This window comes from Aptenodytes patagonicus, chromosome 6 (genome assembly GCF_965638725.1).
Source record: "Aptenodytes patagonicus chromosome 6, bAptPat1.pri.cur, whole genome shotgun sequence".
Lineage (NCBI taxonomy): Eukaryota > Metazoa > Chordata > Aves > Sphenisciformes > Spheniscidae > Aptenodytes > Aptenodytes patagonicus.
Window position 1 is genome coordinate 16,705,235 of NC_134954.1, and position 19,263 is coordinate 16,724,497.

At 37.1% G+C, this 19,263-nt stretch overlaps 1 protein-coding gene across 1 annotated transcript in view; it reads right to left on the reverse strand.

Annotated features, from left to right (window-relative positions):
- Positions 1–585: 585 nt before the first annotated feature.
- NAALADL2 (N-acetylated alpha-linked acidic dipeptidase like 2) overlaps positions 586–19,263 on the reverse strand; it is a 400,097-nt gene continuing 381,419 nt past the window's right edge. Inside the window, exons 13-14 of the mRNA XM_076341349.1 lie at positions 18,920–19,118; positions 586–1,396 (exon numbers count right to left, since the gene is read on the reverse strand). Coding sequence (XP_076197464.1) covers positions 1,198–1,396; positions 18,920–19,118 — 398 coding nt within the window. The 3' untranslated portion in view covers positions 586–1,197. The remainder of the gene's footprint in view (positions 1,397–18,919; positions 19,119–19,263) is intronic.

Sequence of the window (19,263 nt, forward strand, 5' to 3'; positions counted from 1 at the left end):
GACACTGAACCCCCACATCCTTTCATTCACAGATTACTTCAGGCCAACAAGGTAATGGTGTGATTACAGCCTTTGTACAGGGCTTCCACCAATGCAAAACAGATTTGAGTTTTAGCCCTGCAATATGCTTCATCAGCTTGTGCCTTCAGAGGTGAATTCCTGGTTCTGCAGTAGGGAATGAATTTGTTTTCCTTGTGCTTTTTTGACAACAGTCCAGGTCCCATATGCTGGGCACTACTGATGGAATGATCCAGCCTGGAACAGTGGGTGGTGTGGCTGAGTGGTGGAATCCCAAAAATATTCCCAGAACTTTGAGGTCTTGTTTTCATTTACTGCTATCTGGAAATTTAGGGAGACCCTGAAGTGGGCTATTTTGGTAATGTATAAGCTTATAAGGCCTGTAGCCTTAAAAGACCAGGCAGTTCTTTTATTTAACATAAAGAATCAAAGTATTTTTGTACAAGTTAACTACTGATTCAAACTTTTCAATTCATTTGAAATCATCACAGAAATTTTCTCTCCAAGAATTACTAGAGAAAACAACTCTTTTTCATACAGAAATGGGATAATCAAAGTTTATATGTATTCTCAGAATTGAGGTATTTATTGTTCCACAGGAGTAAAGAAGTTGGATTGCACTGGAAAGCGTGTTTTATGCATTTCTTGATTAACTCTGGTGCTGGATACCCAAGAAAATGCCACATCCTTCAACTACTTACTCTGAAAGGCGTAAGGAAGGAGATGAGTTTGCTGAGGAAGTTAAGAAACACAAGAGTATACTTAAGTCACATTTTTCTGACAGAGTAGGCATGGAAAGCTCACCTGGGTATACATCTGGGGTGTCTCAGAACCAGGTCTTCAGTATATTGCAGGACGTGCTTGGTAGTTTGCAAGACTGAGCTCTTAGTCATAAAAATATATTTTACATATAAAAATACAGCAGATGGCCTTCTAAAAATCATATCTTAAGTGTTATTCTCTCTCATTATGTTTTATACATTCAGAAACAGACATTTGAGACATACTGTGAACAGTGCAAAAGACTGTTTTATATTTATAAAAACACACATTGCAGTACCTTTAAGAGCCAACTGAAAGAAAAGTCGAGAAAGGTTTCATCCTCAGAGAAATTCTAGTCCAAGTTGAACTTTTGTTTAGCGAGTTGTAAACAAACGTCTTAGAATGCAGAGAATCCTCTCATTTCTTTCCAGCTAAGGTAGTCTCAAACACATCAAGTCCCGCTTTGAAGTAAACCTGAGCTGAATTGATGCTGTTCAGCACCTCTGACAAGGCTGTTTGAATGGTCTCATTTGACTGATGTAGTTTGCAGTGCTCCAGTGCCTCTAGCAGTACTGAAAACTGGCTTGTCCTTTCATCTAGTCTGTAAAGAATATTTCTAAAAGAGAACAATGGAGAATGGTAAACTTTTTACTCAAAACAATTCATCAGAAATCATCAAGAAACCCTGCAAGTATCAGCCACACTTTACAGATGATACATTTTATGCACAGTAAAGCTGACCCACAGCAAACTGAAAGACAACTGCATATTTATTACAGCTTTGTAAACTGCATCTGTTCATTATCTAGGTGTACATACATTGAAACATTCACAAAATCTGTCAAAGAAATCTCACATTCCTCTTTGACCATTCAAGATTTTATTCAAAATCATGAGCCTAGACCTACCACACCTCTCATGAAGTATTTCATGTCTCAGCTGCATTCCATTTATTCCCCTCTAAAAAAAGTTTGGTTATTACTGTGGACCCTAGGCACGGAATTTTTTTTTTTTTTCCTATCTGCTCCTGTTATTTATTTCACACTTCAGAGGTGAAATTCTAGCTGCGTTGAAGTCAATGGTAAAACTCTCATTGCCTTCAGCAGAGCCTTTATTTCATCAATAATCCTTTGTGGCATCGGAACAAGAGCAACCCATCTTTAATGTCAAATACTTGAGGAAGGAAATAAATGGAACACATAGCTAAACCCTTATGAAACAAAATCTGTGTTTTCCTATAATATCTGCAAGACTTTTTAATGGCTCGTATGAAAACACATGCAAAGGTAATGTCTGATCCCTTGGAAATGTTATCTGTATGAGGTGTTGAAGGCTCAGAATTCAAAGCTAGTCAGTGATTTCAATGAGAGTCTTTGAAGCAGGCTATAAATGTTATCTAAAAACAGGTGTAATCATTATCCTAATTAGAAAAGCATGTAAATATCGCAAATCTCCACGCAGGAGCTCCTTTGATTGTAAACGGAAGTGAGTAAAATTTGAAACAGGAAAGCTACATGTGATTTGGTGCAGGACCTTATCCTTAAATACAAGGCAGGTGTTCAGGGCAGGGGAGAAGTTGTTTCACAGAATGAAACCAGCAAGAAAGCAGGACAACTTACGATACTCCGTTAGTAACCTAATTGCATGACAGAACAGGCCCAGTGGCAACTCCAAATTAGTAATAAAACTGCCGAGCATCTACAAGACAGATGACCACAAAAGTGTATCTTACTATTATACGAGTCATCTAATTGCTAGTCTACAAGGAGGAATGGTAACGAAGTAGCCCAATAAATGACACCACAGAACATCTACAAGCTTCTGCCATGTTTTCCAGTTTGAAAAGATGCTTTGAATGAGGGGCAATGTTTTTCAAAGATATGAAATAACTCCTATCCTCATAACACAATTTTTCAGTCTTTATGTTTTTACCTTCCTGTATTGGGTATACATCCAAACCAGCAATGTGCAATAGGAATGGTAAGCTTTTTATCCCCTGACAGCAATACATCTAGCCATTTCAAGTGTTTTGCAATGCAATACATAGTAGTTTTAAACAGAGGAGGGAAACGGTTCGAATCCAACACTGCAGTAGAAGGATAGCTTACACAGTTTAAATAGTAGGTCATCACTGACCTAGATCATTTAGACTGAAACAGGTTAGGAGCACTTGCAGGAACAGCTCAGCGGGGACAGCAACCTCCATTCAAGAGGACAGTAACAAGCAGACGTGGCAATAACTTCTTCACCTTGCACTGCGGCAGCCAGAGGAGCACAACTGCCTGCTTCCTCAGTTCTGAGCTGATGCTACTGTTCCTTGAGACTATGATGCAGCTTACACTCAAAGGTGACTAAAGTTATATTGCGGAGTGTCCCTAAAGCGTCTCTGCGATACAGTAAATGAAGACTGTATGTTGAGAACCAGATAAATTCTTGGTTCATTGTTTTTTAAGGATAGGCTGTGCTATGGGAAATACTGTAGTTTTCAAAGCAGGGATTGATTTTGCTCCCTCCGAAACCAATTCAGGGACTCCTACCGAGATCAGTGTGAGCAAAACCAGGCTTTTGAAGAACTCTCCTCTATAGTTCCCATAGTTCACAGGGAGATAGAAGCCTGTTCACAACCCCTCAAAGCCCTTGAACAGCAGGGGCAATGCTAGAGATCATCACATTACTTTCTACTCTCAGGAGGCATGTGACAGCCCTATCTGGTTGCTGGTGGCTGAGAGAGTTTGACTGAGCTGGAATTCTGCTCCAAATGCCTACAACACTGGCATCTTGATCTATATTAGGATCCCTCTATTCCTTTATTGGGAGTAATGTCAGCTAATAAAAATGTCGTAAGACAATAACCATCAGCACAGCAACACTAACTTAGACTGCTAGAAATCAGACTCTAAAGAGAGGATGACCTGAAGACTGGAACATTTGGGGACTGCTGAGAAAACGGTTGCGGTGAATAGGAACAGATCTTCTCCTATCCCATCTTCAAATGTGCTCTAAACATGGCACACGGGCTAAAAAGATGGTTTACCTTGATATACAAGGATGTTAATACAGTTTAACTCTACTGCTGTGATTTTGGAATCACAGGTGATTCCACCGTAAATCCACAGACAGGTGATCCACAGTAAAAGACAAATATTCCTAGTGCATCCCACCTGACTACAGTACAAATCAGTGCCTAATGAGAAAAGCTTAGTCCTTTGATGAATGAAAGAGACAAGCAGTCTGCTGTCATAATTTAAAAGAATATCTTAACTTTTGTAATAGTAATATGACTTCAGCATGGCTGATTGCATAGTATGACAGAACCTATTTTTTATTTTTATTTATGCAAATAATAATAAGTAACATTATATGGCACCTGTTTTTTCAGATTTTCTGCTAGAAATTCTCACCAGGGTCTTATATTTTCCAATTACTTATCTTTGCTTGGCAAGCCATGCCACCTCTTTGTTGCACAAAATGATTTCTCTCTTTATGCATGTTCATAAAAGTCAATTTATACAATTTTACTTCTTATCTCTGTCCAAGCTTCATCAAATAAAAAAAATGGCTAGTCCAGTTTATTACTTTCAAGCCTTTACAAGTCAGGAAAGTGTTTTCATTAAAGATTACTCATGGACTGAAAAATAAAACCCAGCCATTTCATTGGCAAAAGATATCACTATGTGACCACAACATGCATAATGATACCAAGAGACTTTAATTTATACTGTGAAATTCAATTACTTAAACATTTCTTAGTACAAATTGGTTTTGTAGCCTACACCTCTAAAACAACAATTCCAGCCTCTGGCCTAGTTGCTTAAGTATCTACCTTCATCTTTAACTATTTTGATCTTAGAAATGTAATTCACACACTCACCCTGACCCACACAAAACAAAAAAGAGACTCCTAAAGAGAAAAGTGCAATACATTATTGATGACACTAATGAAATTACAACACACATCATCCATCTTAATGGGCTTGTTTCAACGACACGACAGTGACCTGAAAAGTGTAACACTGAAGTAGGAAACTTAATTAATAACTTCAGGCAGTACCATTGAAAGAGGTAAAATGGCTCCAAAGAGATGAATCAGCCTTAGTAAACTAAAGCAAAGAAACTATAAAAATGAATTCTAAAAGAACCTCTTCTATAACTTTTGCGAGCCCTTTGCAGGCCTAGGAACATAAGCATTATTGATTGAAATAATGCCTTTAGAGTTTAAAATGCTGGTTTACGTTATCACAAATAAGGATGTAATGTCACCCCCATCAGATCAAAATGAATTTGACAAATTCTTGAATGAGAGATCACACTAAAAATATATTGACTTTAACACAACTTCAAACTATTTTGGAGATTATATTAGAACAACTGGACAGTACAAGATAAAACTAGATTACTACATTGTTCTTGTCCTGAAACAAGATTTTTCAGCTTACAAGAAAAGTTTGTGTGTGGGTAATGTACAACACAAGCTGAATCATTCAGGTACTTACAAATAGCCTCCTATCTAAGAGCTTACATTTGAGATTTTGAGAAGTAATTATTAAATCATTAGGACATGATGCCAAGTATACAGTCCCACATAAAATGAGTGCAGGCTTTCCCTGTGGAATCACATTAGAATTGTTTACAGATAAATGCTATGGGCACCCTCTGTCTATTCCAGTTATAACACAATGTGCTGTGACTAGAGCTGCTTCAGGATCCTCACAAATTCAATTTTATAAATCCCTGAATTATTTTTTCTTGTACTGTCCAAGAAAAAAAGCGCACCAGAACAGGGATTCTATGCATTTCCCTTTTTCTTGATAATGTTCAGTTTTGAATGCACTTTTCTTACATCTAGGAGTTTGTTTTCATTCATGTTTGTAAAACATAAAATGTTATTAACTTGGCAAATAAATAAATGCATTCTAATAATAGTGCTTCCATGTTGGGACTTCCAGTTCCACAGGGTGTTTATTTATTGTAGGACATAAAAATATTACCAATTCTTCCCTGGAAACTGCATGAGCTGATTTATACTAGTTCATTTACACTAGTTTGTACCTCAGAAAATTTTACGGTGAAGGTACACAGAAAGCTTCCCTTCTTCCTCCGGGTCCCTTATCCTTTTGATCTCCAACAGTGCTTCTCCTTTCCTCTCTTTTTATTTTTTAAACTTTTTTGACACCCACATACAGTTATTTTATCTTATTTTATTTCACAGCACTATTGTGGCAGAAGGTTTATAATTATAAAATTAGAGCTGCTCGCCATGTAAGACTAACTTTTATCAGGACAAAATTTATGTAGTGGTGAATTGTCATTACATGTTATTATAGCTGATCCAGAGGAAATGGATTTCTTCAATGCTCATTTCTTGCTGGGTCCAACAGTGGAAGTCACTGGCTCTGGGGTCGTGTGATCGAACACCATGCATGTGACCAGGGAAGATGGGGATATGGCAGCCAACCTTTTAGGGCAACTTAGCTGTAAATACCACTCTATTCCTTCACTGTCCTAAGTTCCCACAAACTCAGCATGTCATATTTAAGGATTCTTTATTTGTAATGTGTTGTTCCTAACTTTTGTTTGCTACACATCCCATCCTTTTTCAAGAGCCATCAACTGCCTTCACTTAGTGCTCTCATTTATAGGACTGCAAACTGTTCTACTGGTATATATTACAGAAGGTGATGTATTTAAATCGTGTACACTCAAAGGTGAAAGTCTGCCAGAAAGATAGGTATTTGCATGGTATCAGCAGTTGACAAGCTACAGGTAATCTAGACATCAAACCTAAATAAAGTCTAACCAACTGAAAGGCATTTCAAAGGCATTGTTATGTGACAGTGGTAAACCAGATAAATTCTGTCCCTGCCAGATGGAAATTTATCTTGCATAAGAGACAGGAGTTAGGAGACCTCTAATTGAGTGAATTATGGCAAACGGAGGTTATGTAAGTATGCATTTTAAAAAATCCTGTTGGGACATGGGACTACAAGGAGGTAATTATTCCAAGTCTGAATTCATTTCTGAGAGGCCAATTTAGAATAGGGCTTGTTAAAAAAATAAATTCTGATTTTGGCAGCTCTGTGAAGTGTCTTGAGGCTTGGTTTGGCTTGACTGCCTGCCAAACAAACAAAGGAAAAAGAGAAGCCAAACTGGAATGATAGCTGGTTACAAGATATATAATATTTCCCTACAATTATCTTTGATTACAGTACTTTTTTAAAGGTAATGAATGCATTGTCGTAAACCACTAATCTCTTATTGGATTATCACTAAAGCCTAACCCTAACGCTAGCAGAAGTTTCAGCTTGATGCACCCTGCCAACCTTGACAAAGATCTCTTTGTCAAGGCCTTGAGTGCACTAATACGTCTTACCGTCCCTGACCAGCCTCACCTGGGGCCACTACCCACACCCCCTGCTCACAGGCCCAGGAGCTCCATTTCACCTAAACCCTGGGTCCTCAGTCCCAGCCTGAGCTACATCGTAGGCGTGCCTGTCTCCAGCTCTGTTGCTGCCATGCAGCCAGTTGATCCAGACCCCCAATCTGTAGACTACTTCCCGGCTTGGCTTGCCTCACCATGGGCTTGCCTGATGACCAAAGGCTCTTGGCTGAACCTGACTGCCACTCCCAGGCCTTCCATGCTTGCATCGCTTGGGCGCTATAGGCCTGGTTGGAGAGGCCACTGCCCTGCTGGCCACGGTATCGTGCTTGGCTCCCCATCCTTTAGGGAGCAGACAGCTCTCACAAGCCCCGACAACCTTCATCTGAACAGGTAGGTGACCCTATCAGACTTGACTCTATAAACACCCATCCTAACCTTACCTACAGACCTTCCCACCTTTAAACCTATCCTGGTGATTGTTACAGATTCATCTACTAGATTCCAATTTGCATGTACAAGCATTCAGAATCCTAAAGAGAAAGTGAAAGATCTATTAAAGAAATCAAGCTGAGTAAAGGTTGTTTGGGGAATTTTTTATGACCAAAACTCAACATTCACAGAAAACATTCACTTTCACTTTCTGTTCTGAAACATGAAAGAAAATTATTCTTTTGATAGTTGATTAATTACTGTCAACAGAAATGACTGAGATAAAATAAAGCTAACTGAATGTTAATCTTGATTTTCTGATAATAGGACAATGCTCTGTGACGGCTCGGAAAAGATATCAAATGGGATACTGTATCTATGACAACCTGTAGCTAAACTTTTTCACTTTCATTAAATAAACAGTAATTACATCATTTCTTCCTCTAATTTTTTGTATGTTGTGGCTTATGATAGCAAAACAGCTTCTAGTATCATCTAAAATAACCATGAACAAATGGAAGCTGGAAGCCTGATGCGAGTTGCTAATCATAAGAGGACTGATGTTCTGGAACTGCCTCAAATAAGAATAATGGAGCTAAGAAGTCTGACTAGTTTAAAGACTGAGTTTGAGTAAAATCAGGCTTCGATAAAATACCTGTTTGCAAGGGCTGAACATCAACATTACCTTGCACTCACAGTTTTTCCCGTGTTTAAAATTTGCTGAGTTAGGAAACTTATTTCTTTCTTACTTTGGAGTAAATAAGATCAGTAAGTAAGAAGAATCAATTCTACAGCTTCAACAGTACAGAATGACCTCACAGAACAGACGTGGAAAGAAAAAGAAAAACTAGGATGCATTTGTTCTTCAGAAGTTGCAAGCAATTATTTATCACTGCTAAAGAGCAGTCCTCTAATTAATTAGGCATGATTTTCTCTAGGGTTTTATAGAAATTAATTAAGTGACTTTATCTAGGAATTCCTGAAGAAGCCACAGAACACACTATCAGACTCTTTGCCATAGAGCTCTCAAACCCTATATGCAGCTGATGAGAGAATGATATATACTCCACAGAAATGTAAAAATTCCTTGAAAATCCTTCAATATTTTTTCTGTAATTTCTTAGAACAAGGACTTGCATCTATACTTAAGAATGATGATGCATTAAACAAAATTAATGTAACAGTATTTTAAATCGTTATTTGCTGGCAGCAACTGGTATGAAATATACTTTGTTAAATTGCAAATAATGTAGCTGTTGGTAACAAATGTAGGCATGTTGCTCTTTGATTGATTTATGCTGCACTTGCTTTTCAAATGAAAGAAACATGCTTATGCTGAATAATTTGGAGGAAACTATTTTTCTTTTAAGGATGTCTCAGTCTGAAATATTCAAATTCAAAGCAGATGTGCCGCTATTTTGAAGGACTTGAGGGAAGTGAATTAATAAAATTATTTCCAAATGGCTCACAGCTGATGTTCTGAAGGCTTCATAGGGATTTTTATTTAGAAATCATGTAAAACATCCGATTCCTAAGGAGGAATACCATTTCTAAACAGAGCAGCAAGCAGTGTCCAGTGTTTGATGCAGTAAATTGGCTTGACCTTGATCTCCAGTTCTGATCCTGACTAGGTTTATCATCTTAAGTAACTCCACACCATGAGACGTGAGACCATTATCATCCTAGCCAGAAAGGTCATTATCATAAGAGTTAACTATGGATAAAAAATTAATTATGTCATAATATGTTCTTTAAAGAAATGCCTAAAGTTATATTTTTATTACCTTCAATGGCATGCATACACACAAAATTAACACTTTTTTTATCCCAGTTAAGGTAATTTTCCTGTTAATGATCTCACCACCAAATTTCTAAGCCCTACTGCCTTGGTAATATGTTAGTGGGCAGAGTATTACATATTCACTATTTTTCCAATGAATTCCACTTATTTTTGTACTATATTCGAGAAACGTTCCTGGCTAATATTTCAAACATACATGAGTGGTTGTTATCTGTCATGACCAAAAATGTGGAACCATATATTTCTTGGATCTAAAAAATGTTATCGAACCTACTGTCTATAAGAAAAATGAAATAACGTATAAAATATTAAGTTTCTATCGTATTTAATAAATTCAAAATCTAATACTTTATATAACTTTCTGGGATCATAGGCTATTTTTCTCTATAACCAAATATTCTTGGCCTATTTAGCACCATAAGCACAGACCTGAGTGAGGTCTGCCAGCAAGGAAAATTGAATGGAAACTGTATCCTAATCAGAAGACTTGCTAGGCGTTGGCATGGCATGATAGCTCTGCACTGAGCTCACTGAATAGCCCTCAGTGAAAGGATTTTTACAGTTAGCAGAACAACTGCTGTGAAATGGGCTAAAACATCTAATAAGGCCACCTATTCAAATAAATGTCATTATACAAAAAACCCAGGTTCTTTGCAAGGTCAAGACCATGCACATTCGTGGAAAGCATGAGGAATTGTATGTCCTGGATGAAGTCTTGTCTTAAGGACCATCAACACTGTGTTAAATTACAATATACATAATAGTATTTACTGTATCAAAAACATAATGGGTCTGATGCATACTACAGACAGAACTCTATAAGTGTACAAATCATTCTAATTAAAAGGATGGAAAAAAATTCATGAGGAGTACATACAGGAAAAATAAATTAAGGTGTGAACACCCAGGTTTACCATTCATATCAGGGAAGTGAGAAAGCTGGTTTCCAGCCATGACACAATCCCTAATTATAGTGGTTTTCTGCTTTTGCAGGTGTAATGAAAAGATTGTCATGTTCCCTGTTTAAATAAGCTTTAAAGTCAACTACAATTACATCTCTGCAGATGGCTAATTCAGTAGTATTTACGCAGCAAATGCTTTTTAAATAGTAAAAATTTACAAGACAGTCATTACTTCATGGTCATTACATGTACCGGTGATTCCAAAGGAAAACCCATTTGAATTGCCACTCAGATGGATCAGATGTTTTGAGTATGAGTTACACTCACTTTATTGCATCTTCTCAGTATCAAGAAAGGGCATAATTCAGCATGATTATCAGTCATGAGAAAAATAATAACCATAGCAGGAATTTGTAAGAGCATTATCAAACTAGTAATTGCTACTGGTGTATACTAGGATAAATGTGCTGCTCCACACATGGATGAATGTTAAAGAGTCAATATCCCAGCGGATGAAATTCTATCTATCTGGCCTAGAGAATAAATAACCACAGCGCTGTTCAATCACCCCCAGAGGGGCTGGGAGGACTGGGTCAGAACCCTTCCCAAAGTTGCCCAGTGCACAGAGAATGCTCATGCTGCTAGAATATTGTTCCTACAGGTCCATCATGAATTAAACAGTTCCTACACTTTCCTAACTCTACCTGTTCTGGGGAGCTGCACTGGTGGCAAAAGGTATCCTGGGGAAAGCTTCTTGCGCTATTCAGAGTTACAGCTTAATTTCAATACTACATTATGTTGATCCACTGAATGAGCAGATTCATGACTGTATCTTCTTCCCAGTCCCTCAAATCCCATTTTGAGTATCTGCACCATCTGAGTGAATAGGAAGTGATCTTAATTATGTCTGGCTTCTGGTAGCTGCTCAAGAGAGAAGAAAGTTCCTTTTTTCCTCCCACCCATGCTATACCCCCACGTAACAGTTGGGTACAATGTATAAAAGGAATACAGTGAATAAAATACTTTCAGTCCACCTTATATCAAGGTTGTTACTCCAGATTCTGCTAGTGAGATGGATGTATCAATTTGACTCAAATTATGATTTTAAACTGAAATTAGTGTGCCAAACATGTTATTGCATTTTTTAAAAGACAGCAATAGCTATGTACGTGCTCTTAGAATCTGATGTTCAGGATTTGATTGGAAATATTTCTTAGTTTGTACCAACCTAGTTAAATTCACATCATTGCTTGTCATGCCATTAACTAAGTAGTTTTTCTCTGGTTTTAGTATTAGAAAAAATAATTAGAATTTAAGTTAAGAATTAGTTAAGAATTGCAATTATATTCTTATAAATGATTTTCTATTCAGCGGTGACTTGCAGAGATGACTCAGTCTATTCAGTTTTATGATAAAAACCACTTTTGACTATGCTGTAAAAACTCTGGATACCAACTCATGATTGTCACCACTGTTATAAATCCTAGTCACCAGACACATGACATCTATTTAGAGAAGCATATAAACCAAGAACCTAATCCTTTCATTCAACGTCTGCTACCAAAGACTGGGAGGAAAATCATCTTCCAAGTAAGCATTAACTAAAGATTTACCAAGCACTGCACAGCATCTCAGATCATCTGACAGCACCTAGCTGCCACTGTTCACCTTTCTCAGGAAACTTCTTTTTGCCTCCCCACATTCTTGGGAAGAACAGAAAACCAGCCTTGGAATAGTTCCTGTGATTTTTTTGCCATGAGTAGTTCTTGAAGTGAGCTACAATGAAGCAAATCTTACTGAAACTGTGTGTCACTTCTGTCCTGAATATTTGAGTTCGTCATCTCTAACGTACACTTGCATTAACTACAATCAGACTGCACAAACACTGTAGAGTTTGAAGGAAGAAGGTAGAAGAAAATGGGAAGACATTTTAGGTGTAAAAAAATACATTCGGACAATTGTGTATCAGAGAGAAGGGAGCTGAACAAGAACTGCAGAGCCAAGAAACACTGGTGAAGGATTAGAAAGTGAAACAAGTAATACCACTAATCATAACTCCATTTATAAGATGTGGAACAATTACAGAAAAAAAGAGAAGCACATTTTGAAAGAGACAAGTTATTAGGGTGAAAAGTCAGATGCAAAATCACTGCTGTGCAATTAAGACGAAAATTCTGACTGAATGGCAAAATCTGAGGTACACTATTCTAAAACCAGTACACAATTCTCTCCTTCTCCCCCAACATCATTCTAATATTGTATTTACAAATTGCACATGGCAGATAATACGAGACAGAACATTATCTAGTACTGCCAGTGCAACATGAATTGTTGCAGTATTTCCCACACTAAGGATCATCAGCACCATATCAAATCACTCTCTGCTCCACATAATACAATGCAGAAAAACCCCAATATTCCATGTGTTTGGTTCAGGTCAGTCAAAAATGTCTCAAGCGTTACAACAAAGTATACAGGCATATTTTCTACTTGAAGCCACAAATGAAGAGTTCAAAATGAAAAAACTAATCTGCAAAGAGTCTATGCAATGAGACAGAATTACTGTCTCCTGTAGAAACTCTGGGCTAGGGTTTTTTTTTTTCAGATGACATTGCACTACATGTTTACCCATGTCACTGTTTAAGATTAGCAGGATATTTGAATCTTTAATGCTTGTTCTCTGCAAATCCAATGAGCAGCTTGTTTACACATGGAGATTTAAGAAGGACTTTAATTTTCCTACTAAACATATCTCTAGAAACTAGAGTCTTAGGGCATGTGAATTTTGACACCTGAGAATCTGCTGCAGTTTATCAGCAAAACAGAAATAAATACAATAGACTCTGTACAGATGTCAGGAATGTATATAACAAATCTCAATCTGAAAGGAAAACATTTGTTCTGGTGAACGACAAACACTTGAGTGGCATGAGATTAGCAGAGATGCAAATTACCTTTTTGTGTGGTGCTAAAAGCATCTTTTGATTGTTCTTTCATTTCATTATGGCAAATTCAGGGTGCCCAATATATCATTACTTATAGCAAGTATTTTATGCAGTGCATTATAACGTACTGATTTGTTGTAATTTTTTAGCCTGATGAAGTGTTAATGTCACACCTGGGTGTCCATGATAAAAAGGAGCAAAAGGAAGAAGTTTAACTTGCACAAATGAGCAATAAAAACTGCTGAAGGTCTTTCTTGAAAACACAGATTGTTTTCGAAATCATTACTTTTCACCTACTTGTTACTCAATTACATCTACTAGACATAGCACAATGGCCCTTGCAACAATTCTATAAATAGTGGTGACAGATGCATACAGCCTTAATGGACAGGATAACTTGGCAAGCAAAGTTGAAACTCTTAAATGAAAGATTTTACACAAGTTGACTTTGATTCTTTTAAAAAACTGTTAAAAGAACTGTCAGTCAGGACATAACTGATCCTTAAGCAATGGCCCATTAAGAATAAAAAAACACCTAACTGGAGCAGAAATGACAGCCTGAGCCCTTGTGTGCCTTTTTTGGAGTTTACTTTTAAAGACTGAAGATACAAACTCTGTTTTTAGCAACTCATTTAGATTTGGAAGTCTTGGTGGGAGCATCACAGGGTATTCTAGGAAACCCTGCATCCTTACTACTGGATCCATCTCGTATCAACAGCATCCATCAAATATGAAGATTATGTTGAGTTCTAGACATGGACCTGAAGAAATCAAACCCTTTCAGAAAGAGAGGACATCTTATTGCGCTGAGCGTCCTCTGCCTGACACTCCATGAAGTTTTCTTGATTATCTCATTTCTTTGCAATATTACGATTCGTTGTTCCTATGCCACTGAAGTGCTACGCTTTTCAACAAAAAGACACAAGCTCTCTGTGTGAATACCCAAGGAGTCTACACATAGACTTGACAGATACATTAGGCTGACAGGTTGTCAGAGGCTGTGGTGATCAGCAAATATAAGAAATATAAAAAATATACAAAGAACGGGGGGAATGGTCTTACTCAGTGTAAGCACACATAAGATTTGAGCTCAATATTTACAAACACCAGGAAGATACATGCTGTCTTGTTATCCATGGTATTACTGGTGTCAGTGTTTCAGTAGGTATTTTTGTAGAGGGAAAAGGATGCAAAAGCATGACAGTACACTTTTAGAATCTAAGAGTTTTAAGGATTAGCTGATGCACAAAAGACAAAGATGTTCAGGAAAGAGACAAAGAGGAGACACATCACTCAGCATGGATGCATTTGCCCGATTACCTAACTTACAAACATTCATTTACAGAAATTAATTTTGTTCTTCCTCAGAAGCCATGTAAAGATTTGGTTAATCAGTATCAGAACAGGTGTCAGCGAGTACTTCCTTGACTTTATCAGACAAGCTGCTTTCACTGTTGGGAAATCGCCCTTTGTCTTTGCTTCCATTGATGTTTATTTATGGCTGAAGCACCCTTTGTTTAGAATACAGAGATAAAGCATCTTCTCCTGTCCCTAGCAGGCAACTACACATGCTTTACTGAATGCTGATGAGGGTAAGAATTTGGGTTTTTCTTAGTATATATCAGTATCTACAGAATCATCTTCTATCTCTGCTGAGGCTGACCATCTCATTGAGAGGACAATATGCTTGAGATCATCTTTTTTTTTTTCCCCCCCCCTGTCTACACACATTGCCTAAAGTAACGGAACCTCTGTTCTTACCTTAGCTTCGTACATGCCACTGCAGTGTAATCTATGGTTATTGGTATTAGTAGCAAAATATGATCATCAGAAAACATACAGAAATGTTCAGCGCAAGTATACATTGTAAGAGTGGAAAGTGAGAAATGGCTAGAGGAAAGAAACAAACAAATTTCTACTGATTATTCCATTAAAATAATGACAAAATATAAATCAGAAATTTATCAATATTATGATTATGTTATGAGAAGCAAAGGCAGATAAATGAAAAATACCAATAGCTATCCTATTTTGTTCCTAAACATTTATTTTGAAAATAGAAAGTCTACCCGGGGTTACCACTGGGAATCACAGCAATTCTTCAGGTACAATAAAACTCAGAGATTTTGTCCTAACCCCAAATCAAGCCCCAGGGCAACACTTGCAAAGCAGGGTAATATTTCTCAACCTATTATTTTTCATTCTGCCTAAATTTCTGGATAAGATTAAAATACCCTGATGAAAGCGGTACTTGTATATTTCCAGCTCAGCTGGAAAGAGAGTATCATGGGGAAAGTATGCCATTGTCAAATTTTCAGTTCAATATCATCAAGTTCATGTAAGAATGACAGTAATCTGAACTACAGTGTTTACTGTATTGAACAACCTGCCAATGTCAATCATCATTACTTAAATTTAATCAGGATATCCTAATATAATTATAAAAAAATAAAATAATTTGAATTCTGTTAGTAACTTTGAATAGTTTTATTGCTCATTATAGATGAATAATGCATCAATTATGCCCAAATTTTGCCCTATGACATTGACTGGAATGAGGCATCTTTTTTTTTAAGTACAAATATATAGTAAGAGACTATAGCTATGGCAATGAGTGTACAAACCACACAAAAAAAGATATAGAAAAGATGTATTAGTTCCCCTGTAGTGGACAAACACAAGTAGGTTGCAACCCACCTGCTGCAATAAAGCAAAAAATCCACCTTTCTTTTTAATTCAAGTTCTAGAAAAGAAAACATAGCCAGAGAGCTGTGAATTAGGACAAATGCAAGCCTAAAAATGATGCCTAAACTTCAGCAAATTTGTCAAGTACTTTGATTGAGGTTGAGAATATGAGTCCAAATGGGTATACAGGAAGCAATCATTTTTTCATGAAGAATACGTGCTTTACTGTGCACACAAATTCTTCCTTCAGAAGGCTGTAAATTACAGTATTTATGGAATCTTAATGATCTAAACACAGTTGGAGCCTGAAGGTCAAGGCTGCAAACTGCATCCTAAATTTCTGTTTAGAGATGAAGCATAGTATTTATTGCTGCACTGCTTGCGCTGCTATAGTCAAAGGGCTGCCAGCATTTCCATTATAAACCACTATTTCAGGGGTTTGTAACTTGCCCATCAATCTTCCAACTGGGATGAAACATGGCATACAAGGTCCTGGCTGTGAAACTGATTTTTTTGTTTGTTTTCTTTACCAAATTACAAAAAGAAAAGCTTAAAGTTATACAAGCAAAAAAAAAAAGTACATCGGGTTTTTCAAGTACTTCTAGTGTTCCTGTGGTACAATTATAGCTTCAGAACACAAAATAGATTCATATAACTGCATCAATTAATAGAAGGACTTTCAATCCCTAAAAAGTGAAAAATAACACAAATAAAGACACATTGTTAGGTGCTTTTTTTGGAAAGAAACTGTACTGCAGATTTTTAATGTCAGGAAAGGAAACAGAAATCTATTATCACTGTCCTCAATTCTGTTTGCATTAAAGGTAAATCTACACTACAATTACACACCTTGGCACAGTACAAAGAATGCATTCTTTTTAAATAAGTATCTAAATGATGATACATAAGGTGTACTTTATTGTTTTACACTCCAGATGATGTTAGGTAAAATAGTTCAGAGTAAAGTAAAATCCAGTGTTTTCCCACAAACTCTAAAGTAACCTTATTGTCTACTGTTAAATCTTGTATCAAATGTAATTAAATCAAGAGGGGAAAAATTACAAAGTTTTCACTTCCACACTATCTACTTTGCCAGTGTGAATACCGCGCTCTGTGCCAAAGTACTGCTGAGAGCAGGAAGGTGAAAAATTTAATTCACATTATACCTGCATATCTAGCAATTACATCTTGATGAATAACAAACTTAATACTGCAAGCACTGCAAGAATTTAAATATTAGAAGACCTCAAAACCCCCTGTTATTGGAATCCTAACTTTTGGTATAATTTATTTTTGCAAATAAAGAACTGGGCCAGATTCAACAATGTGCCTTTGCAATGCAACGCTGACACATTACATTATGTTAAGCAGTTTTATGGCTCCTTTGCAACACCATACCAGTTCAGTCAAGAAAGACAGCAGTGCTAACCCTGGAATATTAGACTTTATTTAATCACATTTTGGGTTATTTCTTTATATTATAAATCCAGTCACAGCAGGAATAAAGTAAATTAGCCCCTCCCCAAATATCATTGTTATATTTTCTTTATTATAGCTGTAGGGATTTTATTTACTGTCACTCTTGAGTTCACCACAACTACCTTTCTTTTTTTTTTCTTTTGGTTTTGTTAAAAGATGACTGCATTTGTTTTATGCCATTCCTAATGCTTGGAATAATCTCTTCCTCCTGATGCTGTAGCTTTCTGCTTTTCTTCCAAAGTCTACCTCTAACATCTCTCTATTTTGTGCCCACTTAAAACAATCACTTGCACAAGACATTTGACAAATTTTCCCATCAACTGCAACACAGTACCATTTTATTACTTTAGTTAGTTCTGGTTGCAAGTATATTTATATTCCTAAATAACATAGATGCCTCATTCACTTCTGTGTCCTGGCCCCCGTCTGTCTCCTGTGTATGTATGTCAGCATACTCTCTTTTGAGTATGCCAACCAGTTTCCCCTAAAGTAAAATCTGGGTATGGCTTTAGGGACAGTTTTACTTGGGGAAGTCCCTAATGGGCAGTACGGATGAGCCATTGGCTATCTTCAGCTGCAGAGTCCTTCAAAATAATCCCAATAGGCCTGGTGAAGTCAAACAACCCACATATGCCCTCACTCTATAGCCCAGGGCATTCAAAACATATCCTTGGGGTCAAGCTATAAACACTACATTGATGGGCTGCAATACAGTGCTTCAGACAGTTTGTGCTGAAGCACATGCACACACTTTATTACTTCTCCTAAACAGCCAGAGGGCCAGGCATTACTCAGGGCAGGCTTGACCAATTCTTACTTTGCAAACTTTTTTTAAGCTACTGATTGCCATAAGTTTTTTTTGGTAGAGGAATCTATAGTGAAAGTTATAGACCTGTAGACTTCTTTCTTAGAAAGTGAAAGATGGAGTGATTATGACATCTTAAAATCAACCTGGGTAGTGCAGCTGAATACATATTGGAGAATAATTCTAACTAGAGACAAGATGTTATGAATGGTGACTGACTAAGGCCCCCTCATTCACTCCACTGTACTGCCTTTGACTGGTTGAAATGTACCCAAGAACAACGCTATATAATTAAATATGTTAAATAATGCTACACAGTATCTCGTATAATTCTGAATCTTCAATGAACTGTAGAAAGTTTTAAATAAAATATAGGTGGAGCTTGTTAAGCAGTATTAGACTTCAAAATATTTTCTTCTTCTGAAAGCTTACTGTACCGTCTAACACAAGTATCTGTCACGCTGCCTGAGTTGCCATCACACCATACATCTTGTTAGCAGTGATGTCATGACAGAAATGCTACAGTGTTGCATTCTAATGACCTCTTGTATTGTAATGAATTAAAGTTTTCTGCAGAAAGGATGAGATGGGAAAAACCAGCTTTAATCTTGGATACTCACTGAGATTTTTTTTAAAAGAGCATGACAGTTTTGAAAAGCAAGCAATGCGAGATTACCATTTTAGCTCAAATGAAGAACATGTTGAACACCATACCTGTAAAGTCCTGGAGGAGCTCGATGAACCAGGAAGCTTTTCTCCAAGCTTTGTAGCACATCATTGAGCATCCTGACTCTGATAGGAGCTCGCTCCTTGGGGTCATTAGCTGGGCGCATTTCATCTGATTGGAACAATTCTGCAGTGTCCCTCAGACGTGATGCCACTGCAAGCAACTGAGGAATGTCTACTTCATCACCTAGGAACAGTAAGAGAAAGGCAGTTGCCAGTGATTCAGAGAACATCACTTCTTACTCTTGCTTAGAAGTCAAAATTAAGAGTCCAATTAAAACCTGAGCCTCTTTTCCCTTGTGAGAATTATGTAATGGATCAAGGAAAGCCAT